The 23992-nt window shown below is 40.9% G+C and overlaps 1 protein-coding gene across 2 annotated transcripts in view; it reads left to right on the forward strand.

The window, feature by feature from the left end:
* The first annotated feature begins 3484 nt into the window (after positions 1-3484).
* Positions 3485-23992, forward strand: part of vwc2l (von Willebrand factor C domain containing 2 like) — a 46060-nt gene continuing 25552 nt past the window's right edge. Inside the window, exons 1-3 of one of the 2 annotated variants that reach the window (XM_037539069.1) lie at positions 3485-4130; positions 6302-6699; positions 20123-20215. In XM_037539069.1, coding sequence (XP_037394966.1) covers positions 6319-6699; positions 20123-20215 — 474 coding nt within the window. In that variant the 5' untranslated portion in view covers positions 3485-4130; positions 6302-6318. The remainder of the gene's footprint in view (positions 4131-6301; positions 6700-20122; positions 20216-23992) is intronic. The other variant, XM_017707319.2, reaches the window with a different exon arrangement.

Consider the following 23992-nt stretch of genomic DNA (forward strand, 5'->3'; position numbering starts at 1 on the left):
ATCCCTGCAGATTACTTTGTGAAACTGAAAACAAGACTTTGGAAAAAGCATGAAATGGAAAGCCTGGACACAATAAATAGTGAAAATTTGATCATTTACTTGGGTTGTGGAGGCTACTGTGCAACTTTCTGTTAAACATGTCTTCTGATTTTGTTTCCTGACACTGAAATATGAACAACTTCTACTTAATGGCTGTTTTGCCTGGAAATGAAATAAATGAGGGTTGCTCTCTGATGTTTGTTCACTACTGTAAATACATAATTCACTAAGCAATAACACTGACTGATGCTTCAAAGGGAAACATACTTTGGCATAAAGACAACCTCTAACTTTGCAACAGGAGTGCATTAGCTAAATAGTACACAGATGATTTGTATCTATAAAATCAGAGTCAGAAAGAAAGGACAACCAGAGACTCATTCTTCTACCTAATGGATATATAGCTTCCTCGTCTCCCTCTGCGCCATGCTTATTCAATTTAGAGTCACACTGGGACAAAGGCCTTGGGAGTTGATGTCTCATCGTTAATTTTGCATGTGTCTGCTCTCTTGAAACAGGTCTAATGTGTCTTTAGGGGCAGATAGCCCAAAGCTGAGGTTTCACATTAGAGAGTGAAGCTTGTCTCCTCACCTTGCTGATGCCTTTTATCGATTCACTCTTCTGCGTGAACAGCATGAGCTTCAGGTAGGCTGTCATTACCATTTTGAGGGATTTTCACCATAAATTCAATGCAGTGGAGAGTGAAACCCACCATTGACACACACACATAGACACGCCTGCTGATTCATACTCTCCTTGTGCTTCAGAGGCCCTTCAAGATGCCCCGTAACCCGCCTCTATTGCTTTGTCAATATCGGTTTGGGCCATGGCAATGTTAGTTTGGATTGGTCCTGCCTCATAGATTTTTGAAAGCCTATTGTATGTTACCCCCAGGCAGAAAATTGGGTAATTAAACTGCCCCAATGCGGCTCTTTAAATATGACCTCATTTAACAGCAAGATTTTGAATACTGGTTTAGTGGGCTTGTCAAACAGATAAAAGCCATGACCTGAAGTAAGTAATCCAGTATACATATCATACAATACTGCCCTGAAGTCAAAGAACTACCCTTTATTTATTTAATTTTCAGTCAAATTTCCTGGTTTTCACTTTTTAACAATGGGAATAAATGAAAATGATACGCCGATCAGCTGTAATATTACAACCACCTCCTTGTTTCTACACTCACTGTCCATTTTATCAGCTCCACTTACTGTATAGCTGCACTTTGTAGTTCTACAAAAACAGACTGTAGTCCATCTATTTCTCTGATACTTTGTTAGCCCCCTTTTACCCTGTTCTTCAGTGGTCAGGACCCCAACAGAACCACAGCAGGTACTTTTTGGGTGGTGGATCATTCTCAGCCCTGCTGTAACACTGACTGTTGGTGTGCTAGTGTGTGTTGCGCTGGTCTGAGTGGATCAGACACAGCAGTGTCGTTGCTGGACTGAGAACCAAAAACATCCAGCCAACAGCGTCCTGTGGGCATCGTCCTGTGGGCATCGTCCTGTGGGCATCGTCCTGTGGGCAGCATCCTGTGACCACTGGTGAAGGACTAGAGGACGACCAACACAAACTGTGCAGCAGCAGATGAGCTGTCATCTCTGACTTTACATCTACAAGGTGGACCGACAAGGTAGGAGTGTCTAATAGAGTGGACAGTGAGTGGGCGCAGCGTTTAAAAACCCCAGCAGCACTGCTGTATCTGATCCACTTGTACCAGCACAACACACATTAACACACCACCACCATGTCAGTGTTACTGCAGTGCTGAGAATGACCCATCAACCAAATACCTGCTCTCTGGTAGTCCTGTGGGGATCCTGACCATTGAAGAACAGGGTAAAAGGGGGCTAACAAAGTATCAGAGAAACAGATGGACTACAGAGTCATCTTACGTGGTCAGAGGAGCTGATGCATATATAATGTCTCATTATCTCGTTTGTCCACACTCTTTTATCTTTTAACACCAATTTTGGAAAATCCTATTTTTTTCACTTATTTGCCTTTGACTCTCCTCTTCTTTAAGCAAATGGATTAGCTAATATCTCTTCGGAAATATCTTCGGAAAAATGAATAACACACTCAATGGCCATTTTGACTGGATATTAAATAAATTGGTATTTTTGCACAGTACTGTGCATCATAATTACCAGCGTCTGCATTCACTGAGGGATCATCCAACGCTTCAAGTGTCTCACCGTGAAGACTCCTTTTTTGCCTTCATCACTTCATCACACTACAGTCGCATCTCACTTTGTTTATCTCTTATGATCCCTTGGTCCATAAAAAGGTAGCCTCACTCTGGCTCCAAATGCAGTAATGCAGTGGCCCCTATGGGCTACCCTCTGTAAATCAATTTCGCATGATTTCTTTGATTTCAGCTGCACGCTTACAAACCCGACTCAAACCATCATCATAAACATCTTAGGATTTTGTTCCACTTCATTTGCATATTCAGAATTGCTGATAAATGTTCTCCTATTAGAGGTGGGTGAGATCTCCCCCACTTATTTTAATATGAGAAAATGCTTGCTCAATATAGCACGAGTAAAAGTCCCCAGCAGAGCATGCACATACATCACAGAGCCCTGTTGGCAAAGTGTTTTATGATGTGGGGGGAGATATTAAGACTGCTTTTATGACTCTTGTTCTTTTATAGTCTGTGCTGTGAAACTGCCAACTAGACAGGGTTCACGCTGCCTCTGACCACAGTGCTGGGTTCTGACACCAAAATGCCGTGTTATCATAGTGCAAACTGAACAGCAGTAGGGTTAAATCTGCATCCGTCCATGGTGCTGAATTTTGACATAAAATGCACAGTCTATGTTGAGGGCAGCTCAGGGGACAGCCACAGTGCTCCAGGCACTGTCCATGGTGCTGGAAGATTAAGTGGAGCTGCCCTGTTTATGGTTCTGCATGTCCACACTACACGTTTAGCCATCACAGCTCCAGCTGTGCTTCTGATTATTAGACATTAAACATTTATTCTTATCTAAAACCCCAAAGCTACAGCCTTTTGCAGATTCCCCACATGAAACGTTTAGTCACTAAACTAAACGTTTAGCCTCTGGATTTAAAGCATGTAACATGTATTCTACGTTAAACCCCTGAGCTACAGCGCCGAAGCCCCTCGTTTACGCTACAGCCGCAGTCGCCGCTGTCCGTGGTGCTGAATCTCCAACAGCGCCGAGCCTTTGGTCTACGCCGCGTCGTTAGACGGGCTGCTGGACAGCGACAGTGCTGAAACCGCGCACTCGAACAGCTCCTCAGTTCCCATCACCGTCGTAGTCCACTTATCAGCTCCGTCTCTGACGCTGCTCTTTTCCTCTCATCCGACGGAGCCCGGGAGTGTGTATGTGCGCGCACTGGCGCGCGCGCGTCTGCGTGTGTGTGCGCGCGCGCGCGCGCGCGTGTGTGTGTGTGTGTGTGTGTGTGTGGGGCGCCGAGAATCTCCAGCGTAGCTCAACTTCTCTTCGCATTAAAAGGTGGAAACGTAATGACTGTGGCTCCCACCGTCGTCTGCCTCTGCAGCTCATGCGTTGCGGATCTTTAATGTCGATTCTCAGATGGTTGGATATAAAGACCTAATGGCGTTTCCTTCGTACACCTGCAGCATTGGGAAGTTGATTGAAATTCCACTCATCGCCGCGGACGACTAGGTAGTCAGCCAACACCAGAGGGGAAGTACAATCATTTTTTTTCCACACCTATTTTGGATCTGTTTTGTTTTTGTTTTTTGTTTCTTTGTTTTGTTTTTTTTTCCTCACACAGCGGCACGAGCGGTCACTTAACTCAGATGACCGGGAAAGGATAAATACAAATATGTTTACATCCCACACATTTCTGGATATTTCTTCGCTCAAGTCGTCTTCAGAACATCGAGGCAGGATCATGACGAGAGATCCTTTCTAGGTGCTTTTTTTCTTCCTTTATTAAATCAGGATGGATTATTTCTTCTATTTGGAGTAAGTGGTTTTCTTTCTTTTGATTGGGATTGGGACCCCCCCCCCCTCCGTTCAGCATCACAGAGGCGCTCGGAGCTCGTTTTGCCTCGATTCCAACAAAGTGGAACCAGACGCTTCAACACGGTGAGTTAAATGCTCCGCATTAAACACCGCAAACACAGACGAGCAGAAAAAGTTACCACTCAAAGTCGTTTCAGCAGAAACACGAGCGAACGCGCGACTCAGCGTCACCAAGCGTTCATTTCCCAGCCAGGCTTCTCAGCACAGGCTGTGGGGAGAGGAGCAGCGCCGGGAGAGAAACACGGGCACAACCCAGGCTTTATATTTCAGGGCTTTTTTTTAAGTTGCCCTCCGCTCGCGCTGCCATTTCGTGGTTAATTTCTCGCAGCCTCACGAGTGAAGGAGCATTTGGAGCAGCTCCCACCGCGCGCTCCTCAATGACTCAGAGAAAATGTGGCCCTTTTTTTTCGTGCTTTTTTTTTCACGCGATGCTGTCACGAGTTTGCTGGAGTTCGTGGCTCGACCATTGCAGACCTTCTCGTTGGGGTCAGAGACGAACTAATACTAGAGCGACGTGTTGCGCACCAGAACCCAGCCTCCCTCCAAACCTGCGACACCTTCCTTAAGCATCTGAGCTTTGAGGGGCTCTTCACGTTTTCCTGCGTTTGTCTGGAGTCTCGCCCTCGGTGAACAGACGGAAGCAGGCTAGATAGCACATACGCACGCGCGCACGCACTGTCCCTGTCCCTCTCTCTCTCTCTCTCTCTCTCTCTCTCTCTCTCTCTCTCTCTCTCACTCACTCACTCACTCACTTCAAAAGAGCACGCCCATTCTCTGTGGCCCAACACTTCATTATAACAATAGCTGTCCTTTCATTTCGCATAGACGCTGTTAAGGTAACGTTTTAATACGCCGCAGTTGAATGGACAGAACTTGCATTCAGAGCACATCAAAAATAGATGCTGCTCAGATAGAAAGAGCTGATGTGCGTTTCCAGAAAACAACAGAAGGTCTGACAACCCACCCTGCAACTCAGCACCCACACAGAGCTCCATCATTTCTGATCAGAGGTGGGTAGAGGAGCCAAGAAACATCCTCCACTAAAAGCAGTTTTGCTACTTCAGTGAAATCATGACTGGATAAAAGTCAAAGTAGCTACCAATAAATAAATAAATAAATACATACATACAAATCAATCAAATCAGCTCCAGTGCTGATTAACCTATAGAGTGGTACTAGATCTAAAGGTGGGCTCTTTTCCTCTTTTTTTTTTTTGGGACTCCTTTTTTGGCCTAAAAGAAAAGGCTGAAGGAACAGCGAAGCAGAACAGACGGCAAATGAAATTCCTCACAAATATACAAAAAGGTACTGTTAATGGGGTGGTACCCTCAAAAGCCCGTCTTCAGTATATTTAAGTAGGGAACATTGGACCATGTCCCATTGCAGTTATATTATATTTTGAATTGCATTGGCTCTATACCTCCCTGTCCTGACTACAGCCTTTTTATTTTGTTTTTGAGCTTTTCAACAAATACACAGCTTTCCTCTGGAAAGTAAATGTGGGGGTCACTTTAATGCTCATTTAAGTTACACAACTGGACGTTAAGGCCATTGTTGTAGCTGTGGGGGTACGTTTCCTCTGTTTGTATCTGTGGGGTACTCATTTTTCTGAAGTCACCCAAACTGTGCTTGTACACTATGTACCGGTGGAAATGAGCCTGTTGCTACTCACCTCTGATTACTCTTGTGATCATGATTCTCTGGCTTTAGTCCAGAGATATCAGCCATTTCGCAACACGTTCACCTGCTGGACGCAGAGTAAAAACATACAATACACACAAGATACGAGACATACAATAGCAGAAGCAAAACTCTGATCACCAAACAATTAACATTATAATGATGGTTTTTCTCCACCTTTTTCTCATATTGTCCTCTTTAACTTCCTTTATTGTCCTCGTCTCACCAACAGAAATGATGGAATGAAATAATCTTGGAATAATCTTTAATTGGTACATCATTTGGAGGTTCTTTAAAAAGTTCTTCACATTCATGTCTCATTGACAAAAGTGGTTCTTTAAATAACCATGCACTGAAAGGTTCTTTAGGGGTTCTATGGGATCACATCAAAGAGCCCTTGTTGGCACCTTTAATTTGAACATGGTTTGCTAAAGGACTGCTCTGTTTGTCATTATTGTCTTTGATTTGCTTTGTAAATGATACTTTATTATTATTATTATTATTAATAACAATAATAATAACAATAATAATAATAATAATGATAACAACAACAGGACTGCCACAGCGAAGGATGGGCCCTCTCTTCCCTGCTGCCTGCATCGTACTGCTGGCTGTGAACACCGCTGTGTCGCAGGCCGAGGACTACGCTGCGGACGAGGCCGAGGCTGACCGGGCAGCCAGCAACGACGTGCTCTTTGATGACTACAGGGGCAAGGGCTGCGTGGACGACAGCGGCTTCGTCTACAAGCTTGGCGAGCGCTTCTTCCCAGGCCACTCAAACTGCCCGTGTGTGTGCACGGAGGACGGGCCAGTGTGCGAACAGCCCGAGTGCCCCAAAATACACCCTAAGTGCACCAAGGTGGAGCACAATGGCTGCTGCCCAGAGTGCAAGGAGGTTAAGAACTTTTGCGAGTACAGAGGGAAGACGTATAAAATCCTGGAGGAGTTCAAGGTAAGAGCCTTTCCATGTACTTCTACAGTTCCGCACAGCAAAGTCCCCACTGCTGAATGAACACCAACAGTATTTACTCTGAGCAAGTGCAGCTGGAAACAGGTAAACACTGTAAGACGCAATTCAGCACTATCCGATTCATAATCGCTCCACTAGAATAGTATTTGCTGATGTAAAAAAGTCAGAGACCACCCTTAATTTGTTTAATTTCAAGTCAAAAAATGATTAAAAGCTACAGAGAATATGAGACTCCTGAAAACCACATGCAAGACAGGGAAGACACCAATCTTGAAATAAATTGAATTGAATTGAATTCAGAACCATTAGCCAACTGTGCTTGCACACAGAGGAATTAGACCTCCAGACTTAACCTATCTGTGCAGTGAAACACCCACATACATGCACACTAGTGAACACAGACACTAGGGAGCAGTGAGCACACTTGCCCAGAGCAGTGGGCAGCCCTATCCACGGCACCTGGGGAGCAGTTGAGGGTAGAGACCTTGCTCAAGGGCAGTTCAGTCACGTGCTGTCGGTCACTGAACCGGCAACCTCCCAGTCACAAGGCTGGTTCCCTAAACTCCAGCCCACAACTGCCCCCAAACGAGATGTCCTTCGAGTCAGATGGACATCTCACCAAAACTATCCCCATCAGATAAACAGCACTTAAAGCTTTCATCTTTAAGAGAGAGGAGAACATCAAGCTTTACTCCTGCTTCAGATCTGAACTACCACAGCTCCGAGCTCAACATCACCGAATGAGTTTAGGATTGCATTGTTAAATAAACATTGCGGGTGTTCATTTAACACTGTAAGACCTAATTCAGCTCCATAAGAGTGAATTCAACATTGGGGATTTTGCTGTGTGAATGCTTTAAGTTAATGATGCCAACACAGAGGTTTAAGAGTTATTATACTGCTATAGGTGGTTCTATAGTGGTTACAGATTGCAAGTTACTGGTATTGTAAGCATTTGTGCTGTGTGTTCCACAAGTACCCATTTTTCAGGATTTACTCCATACATGACCCCTCTTTAGAGTCAGCGTTTACCAGAGCCAGTACCGTAGTCCACCTGCACTGAACAGTTCCTGAGTCCCATTAGCTGATGATGAGGTTGTTTTAGAGCCGAGTAAGATGTGTTAGAGTAGGCAAACACAAAATTTTGCAGTGCAGGTGGGAAGCACAAATGAAGGATAACAGGAACATCCTGTAATATACCACAATAACAAGACTTCCCTATAATATCCAAGAAAAAAAGGAACGTTCTGTAATTTGTCATAAGCTGGTTATGGTGGAAAAACTATTTTATTTTTCAGCATTTCAAGTTGATAACCCGCAAATAGGAAAACATCCAACCAACCCTGACTATACAGCAGGGTATCATTTGTGGCCTCTAAACCCCTTATCTGTCTCTATTTAAGCATTCAAACACAACACAGAAATGACCATTACCATGACCTTAATGCAATGAAATCCTCAGAATACATAAATTAAACTGAAAGTTGTGAAGTGGGGTAAAGCCTGTAAAGCCAACAAAGCCAATTCCAGTCTTTTCTTAAATGGGAAACCCAATTAACAGTGAAAGTCAGCCCATTATTGGGTTAACATGGCTTACAAACCTACCAGATTACATGGAATGAATATGACAGCATGAAGTCTGTAGTATGTGGACCCACATAGTAAATGTAGCTAGGATAAATGAACTCCTACAGAATGCGTATGAGGCTGAAATCCAGAAGAAAAAAGCACTCTGTGGTAGTTTATGTAACACCGATGGAGTTCATTTAACACTGCAGAGGTTACTGTGCTCCTTCCCTGCCATGAACATGACTACAAACAGAATTTAAAATGCAGAAATATCATAACGCAATGAATGGAAAGCCCAGCCATACTAAGCAGCCATGGCTCAAAATGATTACAGGATGTTGCATTCGTTTTGAAACATGGATAATATGTGGTACATATGCACAAACCGCTCGATTTCTTTAGAGCATTTTCACAGTAAAGCCTATCTGTCACTACAGACATGCCCATGCCACAAGAAACAGTCCACCTGACAAAGCAATCCGTTTGATTCTTGGGTGCATCAGTGAGCATTCTTCTTCTTCTTCTTCGTCTTCTTTGTCTTGCTTTAAATTTAGGTTATTCATATTGATCTCAGAGAGACGGCAAGCCAATCAATCATACAGGCACAGCGCAAAAAAGAAACGCTGCCTATCTAAAGAGACTTGACAAGCTCAAACAGATATATCAGCATTCAGCACGTCTGTTTTAAGAGCTTTTTTCCGACCTGCTAGAAACTCTTCAGAGGCCTGAGTTCATTCATTAACGCCTCACGCAAGCATCGGCAAAACGGCAGCAAAGCCTGCGGCCCTATTCTTCATAGCTGACTAACTAAAATTGCTAGTTTGACGAATGCGCTGTGAACTGGGATGTTTATGTTTACCACAGTTACCCAACTATAAGTTAACAACAACAACAATGCTGCAAAAATTCAATCAGTAAAAAGCACAATGTGTACAGATACAGACATGTTGCTCATATATAGTGAACTCTAAGCTAATTCTAGACCTAGTACTGGGCAATATGATGGCATTTATGGTGAGTGTGATAAATTACGTCACAATATGCTTTTCTAAGCATTTCATTTATACATTCACTAATTCTAGAACACCAACCAACTACATGTTTCATTACAATAAAAGAAATTTTACATGCCATTTGCCCTTCATATTTCACAAGAATTATAGTAAATGAAATTCTCCAAAACAACTTGGACAAAATTGTGGTTACATTGATTTTCTACTAAAATGAAAGCTTTTGCTCTCTCCTGTAAAGATAGCATTTTGAAGATACGGGTTTCGTTCCAACGGTGACAATAATTGGTCCTGATTCATTTGATTTAATGCAGTACATTATGTACCCAGAGTTCTTGATTTTTTTTAATGTGTCACCACTGGTTCATTTTGTCCGTTCCACCTTATCAAATGTTAGGAAAAAAGCAAATAATGTGGCATATTGGGTATAGCGAAAAGTCATGATACAATATTTTGGCCATGTCGCCGACCACCTGGGTCTAACTAGACCCAGCGTCTCAAAATAAGTTGGCTACAAGTTTCACGCTTTAAAAAAAAAAAGGGGGGGGGGTGCTCTTTAAGTGTCCTTAACAACAGCAATGGTTCTACATAGAACTGTGAACACTCAAGGAGCTCTCTGCTCTGAATCCATCATTTTTTGTGTGATGAAAAAATTACTGTTGGTGGTTCATGAAATGGTTTAATGAAATGGTTTAATGAAATATTGTTAAAATGGCTCGACACTGCAAGAAAAGGGTTGTCCTACTAGAACAAGTCAAAAGAGGCACTACATAGAATTATTTTTGCGAAGTGGGAGGAGGGAGGTCTGGAATTAGCTTACAGTTACACAACGGTATCAGAAATGTTTGTATTGTGCATTGGACTAACTGAAGTCTTGTAACATTATAACATTACTATATATATATATATATGTATATATATATATATATATATATATATATATGTGTGTATATATATATATATATATATATATATATATATATATATATATATATACATATATATATACATATATATATATATATATATATATATATATATATATATATATATATATATATATATATATATATACACATACACACACACACACACAGTACTGTGTGAAAGTTTTAGGCATCTAAGCAAATTTTTAAACCCTTTACCTCAGCAGAGAGTTTATTACAATATACATTAAAATAAAGTCATATTCATAATTCAAATACACATAAAAACAATAAACAGTAACAAGAATTTCTTGGGTCCATATTTTTCCTTGAGACTTGTTAATATCATCAATTACATCATGAGCTCAATTTACTGAGCTCTGATTGGTCAAACCAGGAGCTGCTTTTTAACTACATATAATACTGGACTTCCTCGAGGAGAGGCTTGAACATGGTTAAACAAACACACTAATATCCAGAAAATCGCTATTTATTACACACACACACACACACACACACACACACACACACACACACACACACACAACATATATATACATACGTGTATATATATATATATATATATATATATACACATACACACACACACACACACACAAACAACTGAGCACTTTGTCAACTACAATTACACACTGTAGCCCATCTGTTGTCATGCACAATCTGTCAGCCACACACTGTCCTATTCATCATCGGTCAGTTTCAACACAGGATGGCTGCGGAACTGATATTATTTGGGTGGCGTGGAGCATTCGCAGCACAACTGTGACACTAGCTGTGCTTTTTTAATAAAAATGACTAAGATAACGACAAATATGAAACCCAATCTCCACAATTCACATAAACATTCATAAACTCCCTGGAAACGGATACCTGATCAAAAAAAAATGTATACTTTGGAAATGCATTTGACATAAATGTGAATAGAGTACAGTCACACATCTAATCAGGTGTTTCTGTTATACTCAGCCCCAGAGAATAAACATGACAGAAGGCAGGAGGCACCAGAAGAAATTAAAACGTACCCTTATCTTTTCAAAGAAGAAAACATTATTGTGGTTTCGTTGGTAAACAGAAGGTGCTTGCAGCTGATCTTAAGATGTTTTATTATGTGCATTTTGTCTCACACAATGTGCTCTTATGAGGTAAAATAGAGCAATAAAATTAAACAAAGCAAGAAGGTTTGATCAGCATTCAAGATTTCTTTCTAAGCTTGCTCCATGTTCCTAAGAAGTGTTTTTACAAATGTGACATATAGATTGTTTTCTCTTGTACAAGAGCTGATGGAAACAGATTAATTTGCATAATTATTTTTGCACCATTTTCAGGAAAAGTTCTTTGCTTGAACCAATAGATGGATGGAAAGCTGGGTACTGACATAATAGAGCACAGCAGTATCATCGCTAGGCTGAGAGTGGTCCTCCACCCAAAAATAATCCGACTCCGTGGTCAGAAAGCGACCACTGATGAACGAATGGAGGATGGCTAACATTAGTTGTACGTCATCAGATGGGCTACAGTCTCTGCGTAGAAGCAAGGTGGAGATAGAGGGGGTTTCTAATAAAGTGGCCAGTACATTTTATGCATTCTGTGCCTCCAAATACAGTATAAAGTGTACAAATATGGTACAGTCAGGAAAAATGTCCACTGAGTAGATGATAATGAGAAGTGTGACTGACTGGCCCAGCAGCACAGATTCCTCCTCTTGGACAGATGATCTAAGTTAAGTCCCTTCCAACAACTAAGCATTGATTTGAATGCCAATAACTATATCTGTGTAAGAAGTAACCATTTGTTCAATTGCTAGAAGAAATAATAGGGAAAGTGTCTTATTAATAAAAGCATATCAGCTAGGTGACTAGCAATATATTACAGATTATTTATCATTATGATCAACAATCAACAATGCAATATATCATATCTAGTATTGTGAAATGCGTGGCCGGCACATCAGCACAGGCTTACATATTAGCTTTTGGCTAGCATGTCAGATCAGACCACTATAAAGCACAACTCTTGTTTAGCGTTAAAGTGCATGGATAATGGGATCGAGGCACCACTGTGTACTAAACTGAATCATGAATTTTGTGAATCGTTACACCATTAATATCAGCCTGTATAACTCATAAGCACTTTCACGGCACTGAGTGGACAGAATGTCTTGTTGAGCTGTTTGCGTATTGAGCAATAGCATTAGTCCTCCTAAAAGGGGCAGTCCAGTCTAAAACTATCATTTACTATGTCATGTTATGTAATGTTCACTGCATCTCTGAGCCTCATCAACTCAACAGACTTCATGGTTTCATATACTTTTTGTGTTTTCATCCACCAGTGTTCTCTCACTACAATACCCAGCATGCGTTGTGTAAATATGAACCATTGGGAATCCCCGGCATGGCAACAGAGGAATTCACTGGAGAGGCTAATAAACATAGAACACAGTAGCACTACTGCAATGGCCAGCTAGTGAAAGATGCTGCCCTCATACATCTGCCTCAAAGCGCTTGGACTTTTTAACCTTTTAAACTCCTTGAAACCACCAGTGGTTCAAAAAGGGAACTTCATTATATTCTTCATAATTTTCATATTTCATAAGCTACCCTCAAAAAGTGGGTGTCATATGAGGCTGTAACTGTCTTCTTTCCAGTCATATAGATGGTGATGTAATTTGAAACCCTTATAATAAAAGAAGCTGAACTTGCAATTTTTTTTCTACTGAGTATATTGTTAGTATAGAGCAATATGTGTAGATCATAAAACACATTCTGTTCATTTGAGGGGAGCTTTTACAAAATAAATTTAAAAAAGTAAAATTCACATTTATTTCATGCAGTTACTGAATAATTTGCCTTACAATTTGGTTCTGAAAATTCAGATGGAAAAACCAAAATATACCCTGGAGAATAAGAGGTTAAAACCTCCCCCCTACCTTCAAGATGCATCATCAGCAGGGGGTTTTCTAATCCAGGGGTTGGAAGCATGCAGCTCTGGCTTACAGCTCCACAGATGTTTAGGTAAAAATAAAATGATCCTCCTGTGTAATAAAATAAAGCTCTGCTGATCGTTCAGACACAGTTTTAACAATAAATGGTCTTAAACACTGGAATTTTATCTTTATCCTTGAAAGTTGGTGCCCAGACTGCTGGTCACCACAGCAATGCAGATAACAATCCCACCTACCTAGAAGCTAATGAAAAAGCAGAGAGAGTGTAACACCACATGTGCTACCCCGGGCTCAAGGAGGACACTGGAAGCAGGATTCAGGTTTGCAGCAGCCATTACTTTACAAACCATAAACACAAACCAAACAAAACCAATACTATGCTGGCCACTTTTCAGTGGCTACCACTAACTAGCTACACTTTTCAGTCTCTTATTCAAGCATTTCAGCTCTTCACTTCAGTCTATTGTTGCTGCTGCTCGTCCTTCTCTCTCTCAGCTCTTTTTAAAGGTGCTCACACTGCCAGCCAGATTAGCATCAGCTGGCTCTCATGGCAGTGTGAGCACCCGAGCCGAGAGGGAACAAGAGCTCGCCGCTCCGCCTCCTCGTCATCGCCCCCAGCTGGCAGCTCAGCCGCCCAGATCGAACATGAGGTATAGTGAAGCGGCCTCACTGCGTAACTCCTTCCTCTGGTGCCTCTCGTAGCCAGCACCAGCGTCCTTGTCTTCGTCCTCCCTCCGTCAATTTTGTGTCCGTCTGGGGAGCTTGGGCTTTGTGCTCCGCCCCCTCCACCCTCGCAGCTCTCTCCCCAGCGTCCTCGCCAAGATTCATCACCGCTGGGTGATCGGGCCCCACCTTCCTGCCGGCTCTCGCGGCCATCATCATCAGGCCCCGAGGGGCGGGCAAATGCCACAGAGAGATTAAAAATGAACGTGAATGATTTGGAGACAAATGGACTTATTTGCATTTATAAGCACTTAGCTGGTTTCCTGATACATTTAATCTGCATCAAGAAGCTGTCAAACATTAAAATGTCACAAAGCTGAAGTCTCATTCATGTTTACCCGTTCCACCTTCAGTGGTGCCTGCTGCAAAAGTAAAAATCAAATGCTGAGACACATTTTACAAGAAACTATTCCACTTTTGGAAAAGCATCCTGCCAGAGCAGTGAGAAAAGCAGCTATAGCTGAGCTAAAGCTTAAAGCAGAACAAAGTAAGTCTGTTTTTATTTGTAATGAATTTAATATCCTGTCCTAACACATTAAAACATACTGAGCCATATTTGCAGCCAAGATGGCTCCAGAAGTGCTTTGATTTTTGCTGAAGTGACAAAATAGCTCTTCTCAACATTTGGGTTGCTGAATCCTGCCAGTGGGAAATCTCAATCTCAACTTTCAGCATTACTGTAGATTGTAAATATGCCTGTGTAGAACAGATGTAGCAATGGTCAGACACTGTTTTATTGTTTGTTTAGTAAAAGGAAGGGTGTAGAGAGGTATTGTTGGCATTGCTTTAAGGCTTTATTTACCATGATACCAAATATAAGACCAATCTGTCAGTAAAGAAAGATTTAGCAAGCCAGAATGAACATTTGTCTTCAAAAAAGATCAAATAAAATCACAATTCATCCTGATAGACACTCAATTCATAGTAAGCATTTAATGAAAACATCCATTAAGTTCCTGACCAGCAGGGTGAAAGTGAACGCGAACAGTGGTCTCTTCTGTAGAATAGCATCTCTACATACTCAATGGGAAACCCTTTCAGGTTTTTAGATTATGAAGGTTATAAAAGGTTGAAACTTTAAATCATTTCCAGCTAATGCTAGACTTTTCTCAAGGCCTCCTCATGCACAGTTTTTATCAGCACAGCCAGAATTTAAAGATGAAATAATATCTGTTCATGAAATCCTGCATCCTGCACTCTATTCAGTTTCTGGTATAGGACAGCACAAAGATAACCTTGTGGATACATACGTGGATCATACTACATATTGGTAATTGTATTCCTCTCACGTTGCTGGTAAGATTATCAGATTTAGTTTTACAGAATACAGAATGAGCAGGCCTCGCAAATAACCACCTTGATCCTCCAAATAAACATCTGAACTGTTTACATTCATTCAGCTGATATAAGCAAGATCGGTAAACCTGTGGTGCAATTTGATTGTTCTGTCATTTAAAACCCAGGCACTGTGCATGGCTTTGACATGACATTATACAAGCGTACAAGCTAATGCATGTAGTTACATCATGAAGCAGACCAGGCACTGTACTACTGTGACTGAGTTTAACAGGCCTTAGAAATGCCAAGTTCATATTTCACACTGGATTGGCTATATTGAAATAATTGAAGTTTTCTGAGGAGATTCAACAACATTTACATTACCTTTGTCTAGAACAAAGACATGTTTATCATTTGCATGGCAGATTGTACAAAATAAAGGTCCTGAGACTTGAGAAATATTGTTTAGTGCATTTTAATTTCCAGCAGCACCTGATAACCACAACAACAAACAACATCCTTGAACAGAAGGTAGTTGGTGAGGCCAGAGGGTTGGTTTTTCTAACATTTTAAATATCCTTGAAAATATAATACAAGTAGTATTAAAAATGCATACAGAACAAGCTGCAAAGTTTTTCCCGGTAGATAAAAACAAAACACAGTGTTATTTCTGATCAATATTGCAATTGAGATTTAAATCTGATTCTTTTTCTTCAAATTAAGACCTTTTTTTTTGCCAGAAAGAATGTTTTGGCATTAAGCCTTGAACACTGCATGTAGTGGACCAGACTAGCAGCTCAGAAGCTCTGAATTATTAAGTAAAATTTCTCTACTTAAAAAAATTGTAAATAATGTAGGATATAAGATCATCAGGACAGCTCTGATGATCTGAAAGCTGAAATCTTTCAAATTGTAACTTCAACAGCAATAAAATCTTTCAGCCCTGCATCTGCAGCATGCAGAACTCAGTTTAGCCCACCAATGACAAATGCATTCAAAATAAATACAGTCGTTCCAATTCTACACTTCTGTAACTGTTCTAGTGTGAACGGCTAAAAATGTATGTTTCCTTTGCAAGCACAGGAACGTCATTTGCTGTCATGTAACATATCACACTCAGAACAAAACATGTATAGCTAAAATGATAACTTTATGAGATTATACTTAACTTATGGAAGCTAATATAACAAAATTTTGACAAGCAGTAATTTTCGCACCATTCATGTTCATGTTGGTCTGTTAATCTTGAAATTTTAACCTAATGCAAAAAGTTAACTGGCGTTTTTTCAAATTATGCACTAAAAAGAGATAAAAGTGGAGTTTTTTTTTATCTGATATTAATAAAAATAATCTAATATTTTTATGCTAAAATAGACAAACGACAAATAGTGAGTATGACATCATTCAAATTATGCATTACACTAAGCTACTATTGGATTTCTAGGCTATTATTATGCATAAACTTTACAGTAACTTTGTTCCACTGTCCACATATGAATAATGCAAATGATGTTTAATGCAATGTTGGCTCATAAATCAGTTAAAAGCCTCATATTATTGTAAATGAACTATTTTCAGGGTGAAAATAAAGTTTGTACAGTATCGATTTCAGTATGCATTTCTCCTTTTTAAAAACCAAGGTATTTCATGGGCTCCTGATGCTGCTAGACACCAGCTCAATCTGTCTTTACTTCAGAACGCCAGTTCTAAGGTGATGCAATAACATATAAGGCACGGTCAAGCAGAAATGTGATGCCTTCGTTCTAAACTGAACAGTACAAAATACAGCGTAATTTCCACAACATGTTCAATTCAATTTTAATTGTTCATTAAAATGTGCAGGATTGTTTTTTCTGTACAGGATGTGTTAAAATATTTTCACTCAAATAATGAGCAAAACAGGCACTTTGATCAGGGGCACCTAACCTTTACATACCTTTGCATCTGTATGAGACTGGAGAATCCCAAGATGTTCATTTTGTCTGTAGTAGCTGTAAAGGCCATAGTAGTGGCTTATAGGCTATGTAATCTAATCTTATAACATGCCAGTGTACTGCCTGTTATGTATTCAGGACCAAGAAAGTTGAATAATGTAGCTGATGCTGTGATACAGCAAAGCCTGAGGAAAGACTTTTACCATTTTGGCCACACACATCTACGCTGTACCTGCAACCATTCCAATTCAACAAGCCAATTCCAGCTCAGCTAATCAGCTACTTGGCAATTGGTGATGGGAAAAACCAACCTGCAAAGTCCTTTAAGTGCTTTTCCACCAATTATCTCCCAGCAACCCTTGCTTCCTTTAAAGTGGCTCTGGCTTACCTCCTTTAAGCATCGTTAATTTGGCAGATGTCGATTTGATTGAGACTTTGATAGAAATTAGTGAGTAAAGGGCAAAGCTGGCAATGATTACTTCTTCACCACAGCCTCAGTAATGTTTAATCAACCAAAAGTCGGGTTAAATAGATGCCACCTACTCTGTGTTTCCTCGTTTCCGACGCAGTGTAACGCAGATGCAAAGGACAAATCAGGTGCTGCATTTAGCTTGATGTTTAACGAGGCTTTTAGCTGCCTAACATGACATCTGCATTAGATAATTAGTATTGGGGGAAAGTGCCTAAGTGAAGCACTGTACTGCTAATTAGGGGCTCTGGGATCAACTTCTTAAGTCTAATACTTAATCCGTCCCAGGTACAGACTGGCTGACGCGTAAGCACGAGGCTGATTAGCCGTGTGTTTTGATGCACGCCCATGTTTTCTGGCTTGCCCAAGTAAGCCTTATGGTTTTGATGAGGCGGATCAAGTATAATCAATAGCTTCTCACCCTCACATGCTCAGTGACCTTGAGATACGTCCTCTGGGCGGTAAAGGACGTCTCCCATCTCTTTCGACTTCATCCGGCCTGATTGATTTCCCTCCCAAAAGAGAGTGGGACCAAAGAGTGCAGATATAAAGTGGAGATGAGCCATTAATGAAGAGGCAGACAAACATACATTTCTGCTCAGTTTCCCGAGGCTGGCTTGCTGCAGGTGTTTAAGAAGGCGAGGGATATCATCTCCTTATTTGGGTCCGTAGAGAATTTGAATCCATCTCTTTAAATTACACGGAGAGCGGTGAAGCCCAGCTGCGAACAAGAAGCAAAAGGGCGTTACGGCTCTTAATAGCAGCTCCAATTAAGAGAAGCCGACAGGGTAACCTTTGGTGTGGGCCACGCTGGCATTTCCTTAGGCGTCGGCATGGTGCTCTTGCTGCAGAAGCCTGCGTTTACTTGGCCCGGCAGGCGGAGCGGAGCCCCGCAGAGATGTGACTCTTCCAGGCCCACGGAGGGCTCTCCGCTGAGGACAAGAGAAGACTGCAGGCTTCTGATGTGTTAGTAATTACTGCAGATTATTGTGGCGGAGAGAAAACTCGACATAAAAACTCAAAGTGCTACATCAGCGTGTGGCTCTCTGATAGTCATGTGCATATGTGGAACTTGGGATTCACTGGAACTGAATATACAATATCAATTATACACCATGACTGCATCTGTCTAATGTTGCTTTAAACAAGTCTTAAGTAAGAGCAAAGGAGCCAAAAGTGATGTCAGAGAAGAACCACTTTTGGCTTCCTCAAGAAGCATTTAGTGGATGGTTTTGTAAAGAAATACTCTGCAGCACTTTCCATGAATTCCATGAGCTAGAACACACATTCTCAAAAAAAAACAAAAAAAAAAACAAAATACTTGTAAGGCCATTTTTTCATGTAATATATAGTTTTACATGTTTATATAATTTTATATTGTTAGTATCAAAGAAACTCAGTACCAGCTTACATAGTATATTACGCCACGGCTATAATAAATCTTATTTTAGTCTAAAACGTGTCTCCACTTCCTATGAATCCTGTATTCACAAAGTACCCTAAATGCATTTATAATGTGGTATATGACATGTATAACACCTTATAATGCCTGACATAAACCTGTATAATTGCACCTAAATAGTTATAATTACATTACATTACAGTACATTGTCATAATTATAACTTTTATAAAATCAGGTTCCGTAATGCATTATAACACTAGTCCATAAGAACAATGAATAATATTGAAATGCAAAGAATAATGTTGTAATGCACTAAAACAAGTTCCGATGCACAGTGCTCATAATATATAATATATGAATAAATATATATTGTGAATACAGGGTTTATAGGAAGCATTGCCCACTTGCATACTTATAGCTTCCAAAAACAAAACATTATTATAATTAATAAAGCCATAATGACAGGTATAAAGGTTGTCTCTTTACTTGCAAAGACATGTTACAATGCATTAAAATAACTGTAGGCACTGCAATCTAGATCATGTCTTTGCTCAGTGTGTGTTTATAAATAAGCAGGTTATAATGCTCTGTGCACACTGGGACTTTCTTTGGCACTGAAAATATAATGTGTAATAAACACTATTAATAACACATTATAATAACAATTCATAAAGAAATATAATGTTATGCATTTCATAAATATTTATAGTGATGTTCATTATGCCTTATGCACTATAATGAGTCATAAAAGCCCAGAAACAATGGACAGTGTCTTAAGAGTCAGTGTGTTTTCTTTTTTTTTTTTCCACAAAGAAACATGCAAGTTATTGCCCATAATGCACGATATGCTGCACATGGCAGATAGACATTACTGAAAAATTTTGGAGTATTCCTTTAAGGAATGATTTATTGTTGGGTTCTTCAAGGAAACAAAAGTGGTTCCTCCAAAGCACCCTTTATCTTCAGGAGTGTATAGTGACGATGGTAAGAGTATATACTGTTGTCGGGAATGAATGCAGTGTTGGGGCTGGTCGGGATGGGGGCTGTGGGGGTTGGTGGTTCCTTTTCTGCTGTTGTGTTGTGTTCTTTAAGCGTTGTGCCACTCACCCTCGGTAGGTGTTTCACCTACAGGGTTCCCCAGCAGCCGAGGAAGGGAGCCACTCTACCGCCGCGGCCCTAGCCCCCGCCCCTGCCCAGCTGCAAGCAAGCACCAGGAGCTATAGGGTGAGTTCAGATCCCAGGCAGCCAGGCTAGGGCTGGGATGTGAGCTCCAAACGATCCCGTCCGCGCTCCTGGGATCAGGAAGGGGAATACCAGAGGGAGAGGGCGAGAGGAGAAAGGAGAGGCCATGCTTAAAAAAAGTATGAGCAGATGCTTATCTTAATATCTCATAGTGCACAGTAGGGCTTTCTCAATTCCTTGATTAAACCAAACTATCTTGATATCTTCTTGATTAGTCTGCAGTGATTAATGGGCAGTTTGCATGTAGTGCACATTTTCTGTTGGTCACTGGTAATAAATGCAGTCCAAAGGAATGTACTAATTTTGGCAGGTAGAGTCACTTTCTCACATGAAGATTAAGCCTAAGCCGAGACTAAAAAGTACGTTTAGTGCCGGTCTCCCAGACATAGATTAAGCCTAGTCTTGAACTAAACTGCAGGGCCAATGGTGAATCATCATTAGAGATCAATTTATTATGGACATATACTGTAAAATTACCATAAATTACTGGCTAGTAGTTGCGGTACTTTCACAGTATTGTACTGTACACACTTGGGTTTTTCAAGGGATCTTCAGTAAAGGCAATGGTTCTTTTCAGAACCTTAAGTTCCATATACAAACATTTCATGCTTAAATGGATCTTTGCATGCTAAAATATCAAGCTTGTAACAACAGAAGGACTCTTTTTGGTGTTACACAGACTGCCGATTTATAGATTATAGATCACAGATTCATAGATTTTCAAAATCTTTTTGCATTTTTTAAAGGTTTTACAGCTTATCTTTACCTGGTTCAATCAAGTCCATTTACTCAGCTAAATAACTGGTTGATTACTCAGTGAATAATCTAATCTATAGAGAAAGACACTTGGAAAATGATACATCGTCATACAGGACTGCAGTCCAGGGACCTGCCCAATCTTCAAGCGCACGCAGAAAACAATGCTTTGAAAATGAATCAGATTACACCTGCCATTCTCAAGGTGTTGAATCGTCTTGTCAGGGGTATCAGCCAATTTTCTGACTAAAAAGCTGCGCCGCTGCAGTTCAGTCTCCACCGCAGAGAGCTCTGCTTTTGCAGGGATGATTTTTCAATCAGGAGACGTCCACATAAACCCAGTCAGAACTTCACAGCTCTCGTCAGAGGCCAAAACTCTGCAAGACAGAACAATAGGAGAATCAATTTAGTTCCTAAAACTGCTGGAATTACACTTCAATGGAACAACAGACGAATATAAGCGAAGTGATAGATGGCTCTATGCTTTGTCTAAATGTCAGCGTGGTACACAAAGTAGCAGCATGCGCACATACCCACATCTCAACCCCCACCACCACCACCACCACCACCACCACCACCTCCACCACCTCCACCACCTCCACCACCTCCACCTCCACCTCCACCACCTCACACAGTCCTTCAACTTTCCTTCACTTGTACACACTCACACTCTCCACAGTCCACCCTCGTTCGCTCTTACTCGCTTGTACACAAACAGTCTTCTCACCCACACGAGCCACGTCGTGTTTGAGAGCAGAGTCACTAATTACTGCTCAGACACCTACAAGAGAAATGACTATAAAAAGTACCTGAAATTAATCGCTCAAAATGATGTTCCAATCCACTTGCCTGAAGAAATACACTGTTTTAATTTAATAGGCTGCACTGATGGAAACCAAACAAGTAGGCCAATGAAAACTGGAGCTAAGAACTGGTTTGAGCAAGTTGAATCCCCAGCTACCTTTAAATCAGACGAAACAGGAGTCAGAAACTAAACAAAATGATAGAAGAGGCCTATTTTATTCTAAGATATAAATCTGTGGCTTTTCTCTCTTGACTCTCCCATCACCCTCTCTACAGCTTGTATTTCCTTGTATATGTTACTGGTTCATTGAATGTTAATTTGCTAACTTGCTGCCCCCCTTCCCCTCCCCCATCTTTGACAGTCTTAGTCTTCTGCATGACCCTCAAATTTCCACCATTTTCTCCAAATCGTTGGATAATTCCTGTCAAGTCTTTGAGATGTAAACAGTTGCTCAGAGTGGTTTGATGTGAAAGCATTCACTGTAGAGAAACTTACAGACTCCAATTTCTTTACAGTGGTGGTGATAGGAAGCAGGGGTCATTATATCAACAACACAAATATAGGCATTTTGTTTACTGTGCAAAGTGACCAGTGAACGCACACAACAGTTTTTATAGGTAAATTATTGGTAATTCTGAAAAAATAAGTTGCCCTTTGGTGATTTTTGCCTTACAACACACTACTCATATAAATCTCTGCCATGAATCTTCTTCTTCTTCTTCTTCTTCTTCTTCTTCTTCTTCTTCTTCTTCTTCTTCTTCTTCTTCTTCTTCTTCTTCTTCTTCTTCTTCTTCTTCTTCTTCTTCTTCTTCTTCTTCTTCTTCTTCTTCTTTCGGCTGCTCCCTTTAGGGGTCGCCACAGCAGATCATCTGCCTCCATCTTGCCCTATCCACTGCCTCCTCTACTTTCACACCAACCATCTCCATGTCCACCTTCACTACATCCATAAACCTTCTCTGAGGTCTACCTCTTCTCCTTCTACCCGGCAGCTCCATCTCCAACATTCTTTGCCTAATATATCCACTATTCCTCCTCAACACATGTCCAAACCATCTCAACCTGGCCTCTCTGGCTTTATCTCCAATCTCTGCCATGAATATATTTTAAAAATATTTAACACCTCAGAACCACTGTAAAACAATCTCGCAGGCTTCAGACAGCACATTCATAACCTTTTAGTGCACTAGTTTTACTCTGATGTAGCTTTTAACCGCCTTGAACACTTCAGACATCTGGTTCCTATCAACACCACTGAGAGCAATACTGATTTGCCAGGCTTCTCTAGAATGGAGCATTTTAGTGTTTCAAAAACTGGTGGAATTGCCTTTTAAAGCACCCCATGCCTGAAACCACTTTTCCCCAAAATGCTTTGAACATGGTCACCCTGTACCCAAAGAAGCATGAGGTATGAACAACTCCAACATTCACAAAGCAATCAATCAATGCACAAACACACAAAACCCTTTGTTACAAAATTTTATGGCAGGGCTTGTGAATCTAATCCACATTTAAGCCTTTGCTGCTAGAATGGCAGTGCGCCATCTCATTGCTGCTAAAGCTAGAGTCCGTACTGGCAACATCTGGCGACATCCAACACTGATGCCTGCATTCAAGTGTTCACTGTAGAATTTCAGCATTTTAGAGTCGTCTTTGATGCTCTATCCCCACCAAGACTCTCTCCTACATTCTTCAGCCAGCCTAGTCAAACAGCAGCTCAAAGAGCGCATATCAATTAGAGCAGAGTCCCTCAACCGTGCCACGTGTTGTTCTTTCATTTACCAGAGATAAAAAAAAGGGGGAAGAAGTGGATGGAGATGTAAAGTGATTGCAAATTAACTCACTCCCACAGACCACACAAGCTAAAAGTATAGCTCAGTACAGTACTATAGCGATAATTCAGCTGAACATTACATGGGGATTTTATAGTGGGGCAGCATCGTGAAGATACATAAATATTTATAAGGGCTTATTCCAACAAGTATTAGCTGCATGAAGGCTGCTTTTGTCCATTTTGAAGACATTTTGGCTCAGTAGGTTTTATGACAATTGACACCTGTTGGAATAAGCCAGGAGTATCCAATCTTATCCACAAAGGGTCGGTGGGGCTGCAGGTTTTCATTAGGACTAAGCCGGAGATCAACTGATCAGCAGTTTAAAGACTGAAACCAACTGATCAAACAAGTGGAGTCAGGTGTGCT

The sequence above is a fragment of the Pygocentrus nattereri genome, chromosome 6 (genome assembly GCF_015220715.1).
Source record: "Pygocentrus nattereri isolate fPygNat1 chromosome 6, fPygNat1.pri, whole genome shotgun sequence".
Lineage (NCBI taxonomy): Eukaryota > Metazoa > Chordata > Actinopteri > Characiformes > Serrasalmidae > Pygocentrus > Pygocentrus nattereri.